Source organism: Mustela nigripes, chromosome 7 (genome assembly GCF_022355385.1).
Source record: "Mustela nigripes isolate SB6536 chromosome 7, MUSNIG.SB6536, whole genome shotgun sequence".
NCBI classification, from domain to species: domain Eukaryota; kingdom Metazoa; phylum Chordata; class Mammalia; order Carnivora; family Mustelidae; genus Mustela; species Mustela nigripes.
In genome coordinates, this window is record NC_081563.1 from 67,952,769 (window position 1) to 67,966,709 (window position 13,941).

General features: G+C 37.3%; 2 protein-coding genes across 4 annotated transcripts in view; one reads left to right on the plus strand and one right to left on the minus strand.

Moving 5' to 3' along the window:
• ERLEC1 (endoplasmic reticulum lectin 1) overlaps positions 1-12,524 on the minus strand; it is a 31,721-nt gene extending 19,197 nt beyond the window's left edge. For 2 of the 3 annotated variants that reach the window (XM_059406085.1, XM_059406086.1), the window contains exons 1-6: positions 12,199-12,524; positions 4,853-4,957; positions 3,644-3,724; positions 2,996-3,073; positions 2,799-2,862; positions 2,064-2,098 (exon numbers count right to left, since the gene is read on the minus strand). In XM_059406085.1, coding sequence (XP_059262068.1) covers positions 2,064-2,098; positions 2,799-2,862; positions 2,996-3,073; positions 3,644-3,724; positions 4,853-4,957; positions 12,199-12,408 — 573 coding nt within the window. In that variant the 5' untranslated portion in view covers positions 12,409-12,524. The remainder of the gene's footprint in view (positions 1-2,063; positions 2,099-2,798; positions 2,863-2,995; positions 3,074-3,643; positions 3,725-4,852; positions 4,958-12,198) is intronic. The other variant, XM_059406084.1, reaches the window with a different exon arrangement.
• Positions 12,525-12,642: 118 nt separating this feature from the next.
• ASB3 (ankyrin repeat and SOCS box containing 3) overlaps positions 12,643-13,941 on the plus strand; it is a 113,688-nt gene continuing 112,389 nt past the window's right edge. Inside the window, exon 1 of the mRNA XM_059406082.1 lies at positions 12,643-12,735. The gene's annotated coding sequence lies outside the window, so the exon portion shown is untranslated. The remainder of the gene's footprint in view (positions 12,736-13,941) is intronic.

The window sequence follows — 13,941 nt, forward strand, 5'->3', positions numbered from 1 at the left end:
AAAAAAAAAAAAAGAGTGTAAGACCGACTTTTCATTAGAAATGGAGGTAGGGGTGAGAATGGGAGAAACACTTATTCTTAAAGGAAGAAAACTACATTTTATTTATAAACTAACATTTATAAAGGTAACATTTCTATATTTTCTATAAATTCTTCCTCTAACATTCTTTTGATTCCTAAACTCTTATTTGAGCTAATACTTATTTTCAGACCTAGTTTTATATAGGAAAAAAGGGAAATTTTATTCAGTGCTAAAATTAAGATGTAAGATAAGTGTACATTTATATAAAAGGATATAATCTCTTGATTAATCTAATTACTTCTAACACTTAAGAAAGAGATTAAGATAAAATACAGGAACTTACTCTACTGGACTAGTCAGAATTTTCTATACTAAATTCTCAGTGAAGGGCTGTGTTATACTTTAGCTTCTAGAGGTCTGAAGTCTAATTTGTCAAAGTGGGGCTACTTAGTAAAACAGTATCTTCTAAAACAGGAATCTTAATACTATGCTCATTCATTAATCTGCTTACTCTTTTCCCCTGTCATTAATATTAAAAGCCGTACTTTTCAACATAAACTCCCATATAAATCTTTTCAAGGCCAGCAAAGGACAAATGAAGAAATGTTCATGGAATGGAGGAACAAAATAGATTACCTCAGAAGATAAGGATTATTAAGGAGCTAGCTCCCATATTTTATCTACATAAACCAAAGAAAAATCTAATATAAGGGCTCTAAAAAATATATTGTTAATAATATCTCCAAGCAAGCTCTTTGGAGGCAGGGAGCTCATCTTGTATCACTTTGGTACCCTGTCAGTGCCATATCTAAAATAGGCAATAAATAAATGTTTCCAGGAAAAAAATATTTTGGTTTCTTGTATGCTATTTTCATGCTAGTATCTAGAATTAGAAAATCCTGGGTTCGAAGCCAAGCTTTGAATTCACTGGCTTTCTGACTTTGAGCAAATTTCAGTTTTGTCATTTGTAGAAGGAAAATAATAATATATACTCAGAGGTTGTGGGAAAAATTAAATATTACCGTTTGTTACATGCCTGACACAGTATGTGGCTTATAAATTGGGGCTCAGTAAATGTTAGTTTTCTTCCCTTACCCTTTTCTTCCTCTTCCTTTATCATTTCACACTTTGAATTCCATCTTGCTATCCTCCAGAGCCACAGTAAATAAATATTTTATCTCAAAGGTAGTCTGTAAAATTAAAATCTTTTAAAATAGCAATGCTATGTGTATTCAAGCTTAGCTTATCAATTCCCCCCAAAGCCACCCTTTTAAGTTATAGGCATCCCTTTTAAGGCTTTTTGCCATTTCACTTTTCTTCTAATAAAATCATCATTATGAGATAAAACCACTTACAGAAATATCTTCTAACAATAGGTTATTAACTCTATGGGAGTTCTTAGGATTCAGAATGTATTCCTTGAACTACAGGGGCATTTAAAAATTGTGATTAGGTTCCCTAAGGAATCATTCTTTTTAAACAATCCTATTTTTCAGTCATCAATTATGCATTCACATTCAGTACACACTTATGAAGTGCCTATATTATATCTAGCACTGTGCTTTGCACTGCGGGGTAAAGAGATAAAAGACAGTCCCTGCTTTGAAGATGCTTGCAATCTGGTAGCTTGTTATTTACATATGTAGTTTATCTGTTTTACCCATGGGAGACAGGGACCAAAGCAGGGGGAAAAAGCAAAAGCTCATATTTATAATTGTTTCCAATGTCAAACAGAGGGAATTACTGTAAAGCCTGGAAGTGATACAGTGCCATTATGAAAACTTTCCCAGACACATCTTTGGCAAGTTCCTTAATTTTCCTATGATTTTAAAAGTAAAGAGAAGTATCACAGTATAACTATTCTCAGAAAAACCTAACATACTGCAAATTTTCTTTGGCTGAATCCTTTGAGGTATTTGATAGACAGGTAAAGAATGCACGACTACATTCTGTCATTTAAATTCTGTCATTTCAGTAGTGCAAATTCAAGTCTCACTAATAACAGATGTTAAAAGTGAAAAAAATCAACACTTGTCACTTGCCTCTTTTGATTTTTCCTTTTCATCTGACTCTTGATCTGTGGAATAATATAAGATATTACCTATGTAAGGTAGGTGTAAAAAATGACCAGTGACTTAAATACAAAATACAAATGATTAAGTTTTCAACCAACTTCGTAATTTTAAATTTCTTTCTAAAAAATGATAGAAAACATACATATAATTTTTATCATACTGCTTTTAGCTAGCTGCCTTGAAATGGTTTTGTTTGAAAGGACAGTCAAATTTAATCCTTACATCTTTACCTAAGAAATACTCCATTTGAGGCATAAAAATGGCCGTAACACTTTTCTTTTGAAGTATTTTTATATCAGTGAGAATTTTAATCTTAACTTAGTTGACTTTGAGTAATACAGATTAACAAAAATATTTCACAATTTTAGAGACACATCTACATTTCTATTTTCATGTACAGCAACTAGGCTTACAGCAAGCAAAACACTAACATCAACACTATATAACATATAAAGATATAAAGATAACATGTGTTACCTTACCAAATTTTGAAAAAATTCGTAGACAAAAAGCATAATGTTTGTTGACATAGAAAATAATGAAAAGATCTCTTCGAAAAAGTTTTCTAAGGGATTGTTCAGGAATTTATTTCAGTGTTTTAAAATGCATACGGTTTCCTAAAAGATCTTTTAAATTCCAATTTCAACATATGCTTTCAATGAAATTCCAGCATTACTATCACATCACTCTGTCGAAACAAACCTTTTTCAGATAGAAGGTTCTTAGCCAACATATTCCCAAGGTAGTACTCGTGAATATTTACTTTCTATATTGGAATAAAATAAAAATATAGTAAGTATTTTGCAAATACCTAGAACACAACTTTAAAATCACAAATCTCATTATTAAAGTTCTCATTTTATAATGTTCCATACTTCATTTTTTGAAGAAAAACATACCTGACCACTTTCTTTCTCTTCATGGTATTGTCGAATGTGTTTTCCATGACATACTTCGTAAGTCCAATAAGACTCAATCTAAGAAAAATGGATGTATTTAGATATACAAAAGTCATACAACTCAACTGATTACTTCTTGATATTTTATGTAGTTGAGTAGATTTCCCTCAAGATTTAGAGTAAGCTTTCATTAAATGAAACATGCCTCAGAAAAATGTGAAGATTCTGAAGCCTAGTAATTGTTTTTACTAATTAAATCTCTGTGAAAATTCTGTGAAGAAAACAGGTCTAGACTATACCTGGGATCTAAACCACCTGGCTTAGGGACCATATTATACATAGTCAAAAAAATAAGAATTAGCATTTTTTATTAAAATTGTGTATAAGGAAATTTTCTTTTGATCTGAAAAACATTCAGGACAATTTGGGAAGTGATATTATTTGAAAATGGTTTTAGTGGGTGTTTTCTGCATCTACTATACAGGAATTAAAACAAATAAAATACTACTAAGCAATATCTTTGATTTACAATGAACTTAAAATCTGATACAACATAATAAAGTAAAAAGAAACGCAGAATTATTTTTAAGGGTCTACTGGCTATTGGAAACTTATTTTCTACTTATTAAGTGAACATAAAATACGTACTCTGTAGGAACAACTGCTTTGTTTAAATAGCGGCTCCAATAGCTCTCTTGGATTAGGGCCTTTATAATCCTTTTCTTCTTCCTATGAAAGAACTAGGATTTAATACTTACAATTATCTAGAATTTTACCCAACTCTGCTGTCTGGGTATTAACCCATTGTTCAAATCACAAATGCTTAGAAATAAAAGGGGAAAAACAGTCAAAACTTTTAAAAAGGTCCTATGGTTTGCCACTTCTTTCAAAAGAATTGAAGGATAAATAAGGAGCCATATAATCTTTCATTCTTTCTTCTCTTAAAAAAAAAGTTTTCTGAGTATCAGTTTCCTGAAAAATTCTTATGAAACGATTTCAGAAGTTTTAAATATTTGCATCTGAACAAATTCTTAGAAAAGTTGAATCTTGTAGAAGGTATAGAAAAGTTTTAAGGTACATCCCAGTTTCCTATATATTTTTACATTTCAGACTTGAATGCCATATGCATATGCAGATGATTGTGCACATATGTATTTGTGTCTTAATAAAATTTAAAACAAAATGAACAGAGCTATCTTTCACAGATTTCAAATCTGAACAAAACCTAGGAAAGCACTCACTGAGTTTATAGTATTTCTATTTCACAGACTGTGAAAGTATTACATAAATAGCTCAATAAATTTATTGAGTGGAAGAACTGAGTTTCAAATTTGTTCAAGGTTCCACAGCTAACTGTAGCCTATACCTCAGCCTCCTGGCTCCTAGGCTGGTGTCCTTTTCATTTTATCATGCTGACTCTCCTGTTTCATCTTGAAAGAAGCCATTGCCTTGAAGGATGGATAAGAGGCAGTTAGGGCAGTTCTGGGAGGAAGAAACGGGCATGAGCTAAGGTAGGGAAAAAGTATAGGTACCTATAGATTTGTTGTTAGAAATTCTTTATAAAAAAGTCACAATTTTATTTAAAAATTATATCCTGTTTCAAAACCCTCATTTCTATTAAAGAAAGCAAGAGTGGAATTAGATTTTCTTTAAAACTATGAATAGTTGGTTGCCAATTTTCCCAAGTTGAACTGTAGAATCAAAGAATTCAAGAACAATAAAAGTGAATACTACTTGTATGATAAACAGGGTTACTGAGAAACTTGTCATTCAGTTTTACTTTAAAATATGTGTTTGCAATGTTTTAAACATGCATCTTTGGTGACAGGAATTATTTATGTATTTATAAAAAGTTACCTCATCCCCATTTGTCACAAGGGGCAGAATGCATTTATATTTTTCTTTATGTGTGGTTGTCATGATGACATAATTATCTTCTTTATACAAAACTCCAGTTGTAGGCTAGAATAGAACAAAAAATACAGTTTTTTTTTGTTGTTGTTAAGTTGTATTACCGTGAATAAACTACAGTCTTAGGTCAAAGTAATTCATCATGTTCAAGAGAAGATTTTTAAGGGGGAAATATTCCACATATTATTTAAGAACAAAATGAGGATGACACACTATAACAGAGAAAAAAATGAATGAAAATGAAACTTGGAATATAGAAGAAAGTAATAATGCAACAGACTGAAGTTAAAATAGGGATTAAACAGCATTAACAGGCGGGGAACTTGGGTGGCATAGTGGGTTAAGCGTCTGGCTCTTGATCTCAGCTCAGCGTGGTTAAGATCAAACCCCGCATGGGCTCCATGCTCTGCTTGGGTTTCTCTTTCTCTCCCTCTGCATCCCCTATTCCCCCAAAGCTCTCTTTCAGATAATAAATAAATCTTCAAAAAAATGCATTAAGAGGCAATGAATGTTTACTGATACATCATTACTGAATACTTATTACACCTATTAAAAATTACCAACAGCACTTTACAAATGTACTCTCAATTCTGTTGGAAAGGACACTTGGACATAATAGTGGTGCATAATTTTTCATATGTGGATAAATTACTTTTAGAAGAAAAATCTCCAGGGGGGCCTGGGGAACTCAGTAGGTTAAGCCTCTGCCTTTGGATCAGGTCAGGATCCTAGGGTCCTGAAATCGAGTCTGCGTTGGGACTTCCTGCTTGGTGGCGAGTCTGTTTCTCCCTCTCTGTCTCCGTCTGCCTCTCTCCCAGGCTTGTGCACACGCGCTCTCTCTCTCTCAAATAAATAAATAAAATCTTTAAAAAAAAAAAAAAAAGAAAAGAAAAGAAAAAGAAAAAGCGATCTTCTGTTCTGACTTAACTTTTTTTTTTAGTATATATCCTGGGTCAGCAAACTCTTTCTGTAAAGGGACAGGCAGTAAATATTTTAGGCTTTGTGGGTCATATGATCTCTGTTTCAACTATCCAACTATCAATTGTAGTAAGACATTGTATAAGCAATAGGAAAATGAACAGGTATGGCTGTGTCCTGAAAAAACTTTATTTATAAAAATAGATGGCTGGCCAACACAAAGGTGTAGTTTGCCAATTCCTGGTATGTATCAACGAAACTATTCAAACTTTCACAATATAAAACCAAACAAATTCACAAGTCAAACAGGAACCAATGTAATTCAAATGAACATTTCAGTTAATATAATTCACATTATTTAACCAAAAAGAAATCTTCGCTTTGTGATAGTAGATGTGTCACTAAGACAGAGGTTTTTATGTTCTGTGATATGTGTTCTGTGATAATTCAACTCAACTTCTCATCTTACCATAGTGTGAAACCACTATACCATATGGCTATCCCTCACGAAGAACGAACCACTCTTATTAAGTAACTCTTCTTTTCTCAGTTTAACAAGAAGGACTCATAACCTTAATAAAAGCACTACTTGATCCAATGTTATCTCACACACAAATGCAAATTAGGGCAATGTTTTTCTAAGACAATAAAACAAAATAAAAAAAATAATAGTAAATATAAGCTATATTAGCTATATTGAAGTTTTAAATCCTTAACATTTTTAACACATCAGTCTTCAAGACAGGCTTTCTACCTATTTTCAGAAAAGGAAACTGAAACCCAGAGATTAAATAATTTGTACAGGGCAGGACACCTGGGTGGCTTAGTCAGCTTAAATCCTCCCTGCTCAGCAGGGAGCCCACTCCTCCCTCAGCCTCTACTGCTCCCTTTGCTGCGTGCTCTCTCTCTCTCTTTCAAATAAATAAAATCTTTTTTTCTTTAAAGATTTTATTTATTTATTTGATGACAGAGATCACAAGTAGGCAGAGAGGCAGGCAGAGAAAGGAGGAAGCAGGCTCCCTGCTGAGCAGAGAGCCTGATGCGGGGGCTTAATTCCAGGACCCCGGGATCATGACCTGAGCCAAAGGCAGAGGCTTTAACCCACTGAGCCACCTAGGCGCCCCATAATAAGTAAAATCTTTAAAAAAAAAAAAAAAGAAATTTGTACAAGGTAACACAGCTAGTAAGTACCACAGTACAGAGATGAACCCAGTCAGACTGGTTCCATATTCTGTGTGCTCTTAACCGTTTTAACATATTTGAATCAGTGTTTGTTAACATTTTTTTAGATATATAGATTTATTTTTTTAGATATATAGATTTATAGGCTCCTGGATTATGATGAAGGATCCTTTCATTTAAAAGACCATTGTAAATGAAGAGGGGAACCAAAGAGATTTGAACGTGAGAGTTGCAAAACCAAATTTATGAAAAAGGGATCCTTAGAACCATTTATTCAGTTGTGCCAACAAATTGCTATAAGATATAACATTTACAATGGTTTTCCACATTTTTCAGATAGATGCAGAATGTATGCAAAGTTGTTAAAATCATGACTCACACTTGCTTAGCAATGGCTGGTCTGAAGCCTTGCCATATCATTCCTGTACGGTAGTGAAGGCAACCAGCAGCATATGACTTAAGTGTATTTACCTCTATTTGTGAAGTACCTGCAACTCTAATGTTCAGAATTGAATTCCACAGCAATACTGATTTACTAAAACATTCAGCACAATGCCAACAATGGAAAAACAACTGCTTGCTTGGAACCACAGCAAAGACAGTAAGACAATCCTTTCTTTGTAATAAAAACCACTCTTGGGGCTTTATGTCTATATGTTAAGAAATTCATTCCTCTTGGAAAAGGACTTCAGCTCCCTCCATTTTGACCTCAAACTTTCTAGTTGGGTGTTTCCTTCCAGCTTGTCTCTTGGCTCAGACTAGAAGATCCAGGGGGCAAAGCATCCTCTGATGGGAATCTCAACTACCCCCTCAACCAAAAAGGACCATCTGAGCCAGCAAGACGTCTGCCTTCCCATGACTGACTTTAAGACAAGGTTTGATTTGACCTTCAATGCCTCCTTGAACAGACCCATGCCACCTATGCCCCATATATTTCATATATAAACATATATATTTTTAGCACTTTGGAGACAGTCTTTGAATTGCCAGTCTGCTGTCTTTTCAGTGCTGGTCTCACTGAAATAAATCCTTTCTTGTTTCACCATCATTCATTTCTCTGAGTTTGGATTTTGTCAGCTGTGAGTGGCAGAACCTCGTTCTGTATGGAATCCCCAGGCCTCAGTGCTTCTGCTTGCCTGTGTCCCAGCTATATTCTGCCTACTGTTTTTAAGGTCTAAGTAAGGGGTAATAAGAAATAAAAGCCATCACTTGTTTGAAGATGCAAAGATTTGTCTTTCATTAGTTTTGGAATGGTTGCTTTACTCTTCAATAAAACGGATCAAGGAGCAATTCCTCTGTCTGAAAACTGCTGAAATAGTGAGTCACTGATTGTGAACTAAAAATTTTAACAAATTTTACCCTCTTTTTCAGAACAGAAATTACTGGGAAAAAGTTAACCTCTTCTGATTTTCTAAGTTAAAAAAACTTTTTTGATCTGCTACTAAAAATGTTTTCTTTTGATTTAGTAAAACAGTTCCTTAGAAAAATGAAATATAATGAATTCTGAATGTATAGAATTGCAGATAGTGTAAAAAGGTTGTTCCACATAACATCTTAATGTATTTTCCATGTAAGAGGTCTTATTAGTGATTTGATAAAAATTAGATATTAATATAGTGAAATTAATCCAAGGGGGCATGGTACTTTAAGGTTAAAAAACTTAAAAAATATGTTGGCAGGAGAGAAATTCCTAATGTTTGACAGGAGTCTGGAAGAATTAAGATAGAGGATGAGAGACAAAAGAGAGAAGCTGTAAAATAAACTCAGTGGTACAACTTCTCAGCATATATAAACATGTTTGGGAAAAAAAACACAGACATGCTTGGAACTCTGGAGTTGGTTATCATTCTTCCCAAGCATAGTGTTTGGGTAATTTTTTTTTTTTTTTTTTAATTAAAGTAGGCTCAGAGCCCAATGCAGGGCCTGAACTCATGACCCTGAGATCAAGATCTGAGCTGCAATCCAGAGTTGGAGGCTTAACTGACTAAGCTACCCAAGTATCCCATAGGAAATTTTTGAGTGGGAATACACTTCCAAGAGAAGTAAAGACAAAACTGGACTTATTCTGTGGTTTTTACTTTGGTGAAATTTGTGAACTCTGTGAAGTAATGAAGAATTGAATAGTTTAATGACACAGATGGTATTTCAGAAGAAAAATATATACACACAAAAAAACTGAATGCTAAAAACCAGTAAAAAAGGAATATCATAGTCATTAACTAGTTAACAAAAACATTAAGAATATACACAGCTTTGGTGCTTAATAATTTTTCTAAGTAAATTTGAAAGAAAGATTATAAAGATTATATATTGTTTTGATATATCTGAATGGGGAGAGGATTTAAAGTACAGAAGAATTTTAAGACTAAAAAATAAAATTCACATCTTCTAATCTAGTCTCTTCCAGTTTCAGATAGTAGAAAGATAAAGGCCCTTATTCTCGTTCATACAGCTGCTTAGTTATATATGTCCAACCAAATGGCCCATAAAAGAAAACGACAGTGCCAGGTGAGGAGGGCTGTAATGTCAATTACATGAAGTAGGGAAGAAAGCCTTAAGATTAAATAGTACTAAAACAAAACCCAAAGGCCAATGATAAAAGACTCTTACAGTTTATTTTTACATGAGGGCCACAGATATTTTGCCAACTCAGAGAAAAAGGTCTCTAGATTTTCCTCAAAATAACTTAAAAAAAATTTTTTTTAAAGATTTTATTTATTTGTTAGAAAATGGTGGGGCACAAGCAGGGGGAGCAGCAGGCAGAGGAAGCAGCAGGCTCCCTGCTGAGCAAGGAGCCGGATGGGGATGTGGGACTCAATCCCAGGACCCCAAGATCTTGACCTGAGCTGAAGGTGGACACTTAAATGATGAGCCACCTTGGCATCTCTCAAAATAACTTTAAAAAAAAATATGAAAAAAAAAAAAACACTTCAGAGGTGTCCATCTTAGCTTACATTACACTGCCAAAGAGAATTAAAAAAATTAAAATTCAAAATAACATTGACAGACATATGGAAGGTTGGTACTGGATACATGTAAGACAGATCTTCCATAACCTCTTTTAAGCCAGCAAACAACAGTGCCAGAAAGAAAACAGAATAACATTTGGTAGTAACCTCTAAAAAGGCCAGTTTTAGTTATCCATTTAAAAGTCAGGAAGTTTTCAGGGCTGCCTATCAGCATGTAATTTTTAAATTAAAAAAACAAAAACAAAAACAAAAACAGGGCTCCTGTGTGGCTCAGTCAGTTAAGTGTCTGACTTCAGCTCAGGTCAAGATCTTGGGGTCCTGGGATTGAGTCCCAGGTTGGGCTCCCTGCTCAGTCTGGAGTCTACTTGTCCCTCTTCCTCTCTATCTGCCTCCCCTTGCTTGTGCTCTCTGCCTCTCTCGCAAATTGATACAATCTTTTTTTTTTTTTTAAGATTTTATTTATTTATTTGACAGACAGAGATCACAAGTAGGCAGAGAGAGAGAGGAGGAGGAAGCAGGCTCCCTGCTGAGCAGAGAGCCCGTTGTGGGGCTCGATCCCAGGACCCTGGGATCAAGACCTGAGCGGAAGGCAGAGGCTTAACCCACTGAGCCACCCAGGCGCCCCCAAATTGATAAAATCTTTAAAAAAAAAAACCAACCTGACAGGAACAAGAGTAAATTTAATGACCACATTCTGTAACACTTCCCATGTTTATTCTTTGTGGTCTTTTGAAAGGACAATAGAAGTTGGATTAAATTATTCTCACTTCAAGACTGCTAAAGTTATATCTCACTTACAACAAGCTTTTATATAAGTATTTTATTTTTTAAAAGATTTCATTTGTTTATTTGAGAGACAGAGAGAGAGAGAGAGCACAGCAGTGGGGAGGGGCAGAGTGAGAGGGAAAAGCAAGACTGCCCACTAAGCAGGGAACCCGACTTGGGATTTCATACCAGGACGATGGGATCATGACCCCAGCTGAAGGAAGACATTTAACCGACTGAGCCACCTAGGCACCCTCTAAGTATTTTAATACAATAATATTTCATGGCATTAATACAAAAATAAACCTGGCTCCTCAGGTAGATATTTATTTAGATAATGTTGAGAACCAATGAACTACCAGAGCAGGAGAACTGAAAAGAAGAGGGATGGAGAAACAGAAGAGTGTGAAATATTTGCAAAAAGCGACCATTTGTAAATGGAAAGCTGTTGGGGTAACCGTAACATCCATTGTCCTGGTAAATCTTGCTTTGACATCATGCTATCCCTTACTCTTGTTTCAACAAATTAGTAATAGAACAGTATGGTAATAGAACAAAACGGTCATCCCAAGTGGAATGACTGCAGGTAACTGGAACAAGAATTTTAAAAAAGCTTTTGTATGTTCCAAGACTTCAATTTGAAATAAATAAATTAATTACTACACGGTAAGCATCTTAAGAGCACAGTTTTTGTTTTTTTTTTTAAATTGGCCTACAGTGGTAGAAAGACTTTAAAGCAGAGTAATCCCTAAAGACAGAAGGATCGCACATTTTCCTTACTGTGAGGTTATAAAAATGTTCATCTCTAGGAAAACTGATCACGGAATTTCAAATTCTGGGGTGTTAAATAACAGTCGTAATACACCAGCGCTGTACTGCTTATTCTGAGTAGAATGTAGATGTTAATACATCTCAAAGGCCAAACAGCCCTCTCGGAAACAACCCTGAAGGAGAAAGAGCTGTGAGAATGTACATATGCACGTGTGTGTATACGAGACAGAAATAACCAGTCCGAGAGGGAACTCTTATCTGCAGTACCACCGGTTTTGCAGGTAGGGTGGAACTACTGAAGGAGAGAAGGCGGCTGGTGGAGGAAGAACTGCAGCTGACTTTCTAAAGAGAAGATAAATACCTGTGTCTGACGTGATTCTAAGAAAGCTTCTTCCACGGGGTGGGAGTGTTGGTAAGCACTGTCTAATGAGCCATATTGAAAAGGGGCAGAGCAGGTGACCGCAGGATCCTCAGTGCTTAGCATGGAGGGCAAAACCACATAATGTGCTCGCTAAACACTTGCTGTATGAATGAATGAATGCGAGGTAAATGAACCTTTGGATTAGGGAAGGAGGCATTCGCCTGCAGAGGTGGTTCTGGAGGAGAAAAGCGCAGGTACCGAGGGAAGGGCCAAACCCTAGTGCTAGGAGGGACAGAGATGGCTACAGGATTCGCGAGGGCACTGACCAGAGAGAACTCGGTGCCGGGCCAGTTGACTCGGAAAGGGATGTCATCGCTGAGCTGGGGGAGCGCTCGGCCGCCACCGGACGCCTCTAGGAGGCCGCAGAGGACCAATAACACCGGCCCGCCTGCGACCAGACTACGCGCGCCGCCTCCTCCTTCCTCCATCCTCCGCTGCCGATTTCTCCAGCCGCCGCCACAACCTCCTCTTCCCATAGAGGAGAGGAGGGGGAGGAGGAGGAGGAGGCGGCGGGACTTCTAAGCACCCAGGCAGCCCGGGGCCCAACCGCCGCCACGTCTCCTTCCGGAGAGCCGGGCAACCCCACCTCCGCCCCCTTGGGCCTCCCGCCACCGTTTCCGGGGCAGGCGGCATATCAACATCCGGGTCCACCAAGCCGCCCGCCTACGGAAGCCGGGACGCCGGTCGGCGGTCTCGGAGTCGGGGAAGGGGAGAAATCGAACATTGCGACCTGCTAGCTGCTGACTCCGAAAACCTGGCCTGAGTCCAGGCTTTTCCGCGGAGACGTGAGGCACCGAGAGTGGGTGAGTCCGGGAGGCGGTGGCTGCTCCCGCCTGCCCCCCTCGCGGCTCTCCAGCGGGTAGGCGGTGTCTTGGCTCGCCCTGGAGCTGGAAGAGCGTGAACTCGGCGGGTGTAGTCATTAGATGCCAGAATTGGAGGTGGCGAGGAGAAGTGGCGGTGTTCCTGACTTAGCCACCCTCCAGCTGCTTTTCTTTTTCTTTTTCTCCGCACGTAGCATCTGTACACTTCATTTTTCCCGCTTGAAGCTTCTCTCCGCCTCTTCTCCTATGGGTTGTGGTCATCTCAGTTCCTTGCAGCCACTGACAAACCCAGGGCCGTTTGCTCAGTCTCTGCAGCGCTAGCTTAGGGGATACCGGATCTGAGGAATCCTGTCGTACCCCAGTGTAAGAATCCTGTGATTCTCTGAGGTTGTTGTGGACAGAGACTCCTCGTGGAGAAGGCAGCTAGACCTCACAGCCCCTGCGTTTTCACCAGTGCGGCTTCTCCTTCATCCCACAGTTGACATTCAACTTATGAAATGAAGTTGACATTTATGGAATGGAGATGACATTTCAACTTATGAAGCTGTTAAGTTTCCGTATGTGAGGTTCGGGGCCAGGCGAATGTGAAGTTATGAATTCACCTGAGTTTAAGACATGCCTGATTGCGTTCAAAATAAGACAAAAAGTTTTAAATTCCCCTCTCTTTTAAAAATGCCATTGTTTTCATTTCCAGTATAATGGGTTATACAGTGGTAGCCATGGAGCACCTAAAATTTTCTTTCTGGATGTGGGTAAAGCTGGACTCTCCCCTCACTCCTCGAATTTGAACCAAATCAAAAAGCAGGAGGGGCAGGCTTATTTTTCATCTTAAAAGTTTTCTCTCCCCCATATTCTATTATTTATTTTTATATATATATATATATTTTTTTTCAGCGTAACAGTATTCATTGTTTTTGCACCACACCCAGTGCTCCATGCAATCCGTGTCCTCTCTAATATTTATATATATATATATATATATATATATATATATTCAGCATAACAGTATTCATTGTTTTTGCACCACACCCAGTGCTCCATGCAATCCGTGACCTCTCTAATACCCACCACCTGGTTCCTCCAACCTCCCACCCCCTGCCCCTTCAAAACCCTCAGATTGTTTTTCAGAGTCCATAGTCTCTCATGGTTCACCTCCCCTTCCAATTTCCCCCAACTCCCTTCTCCTTA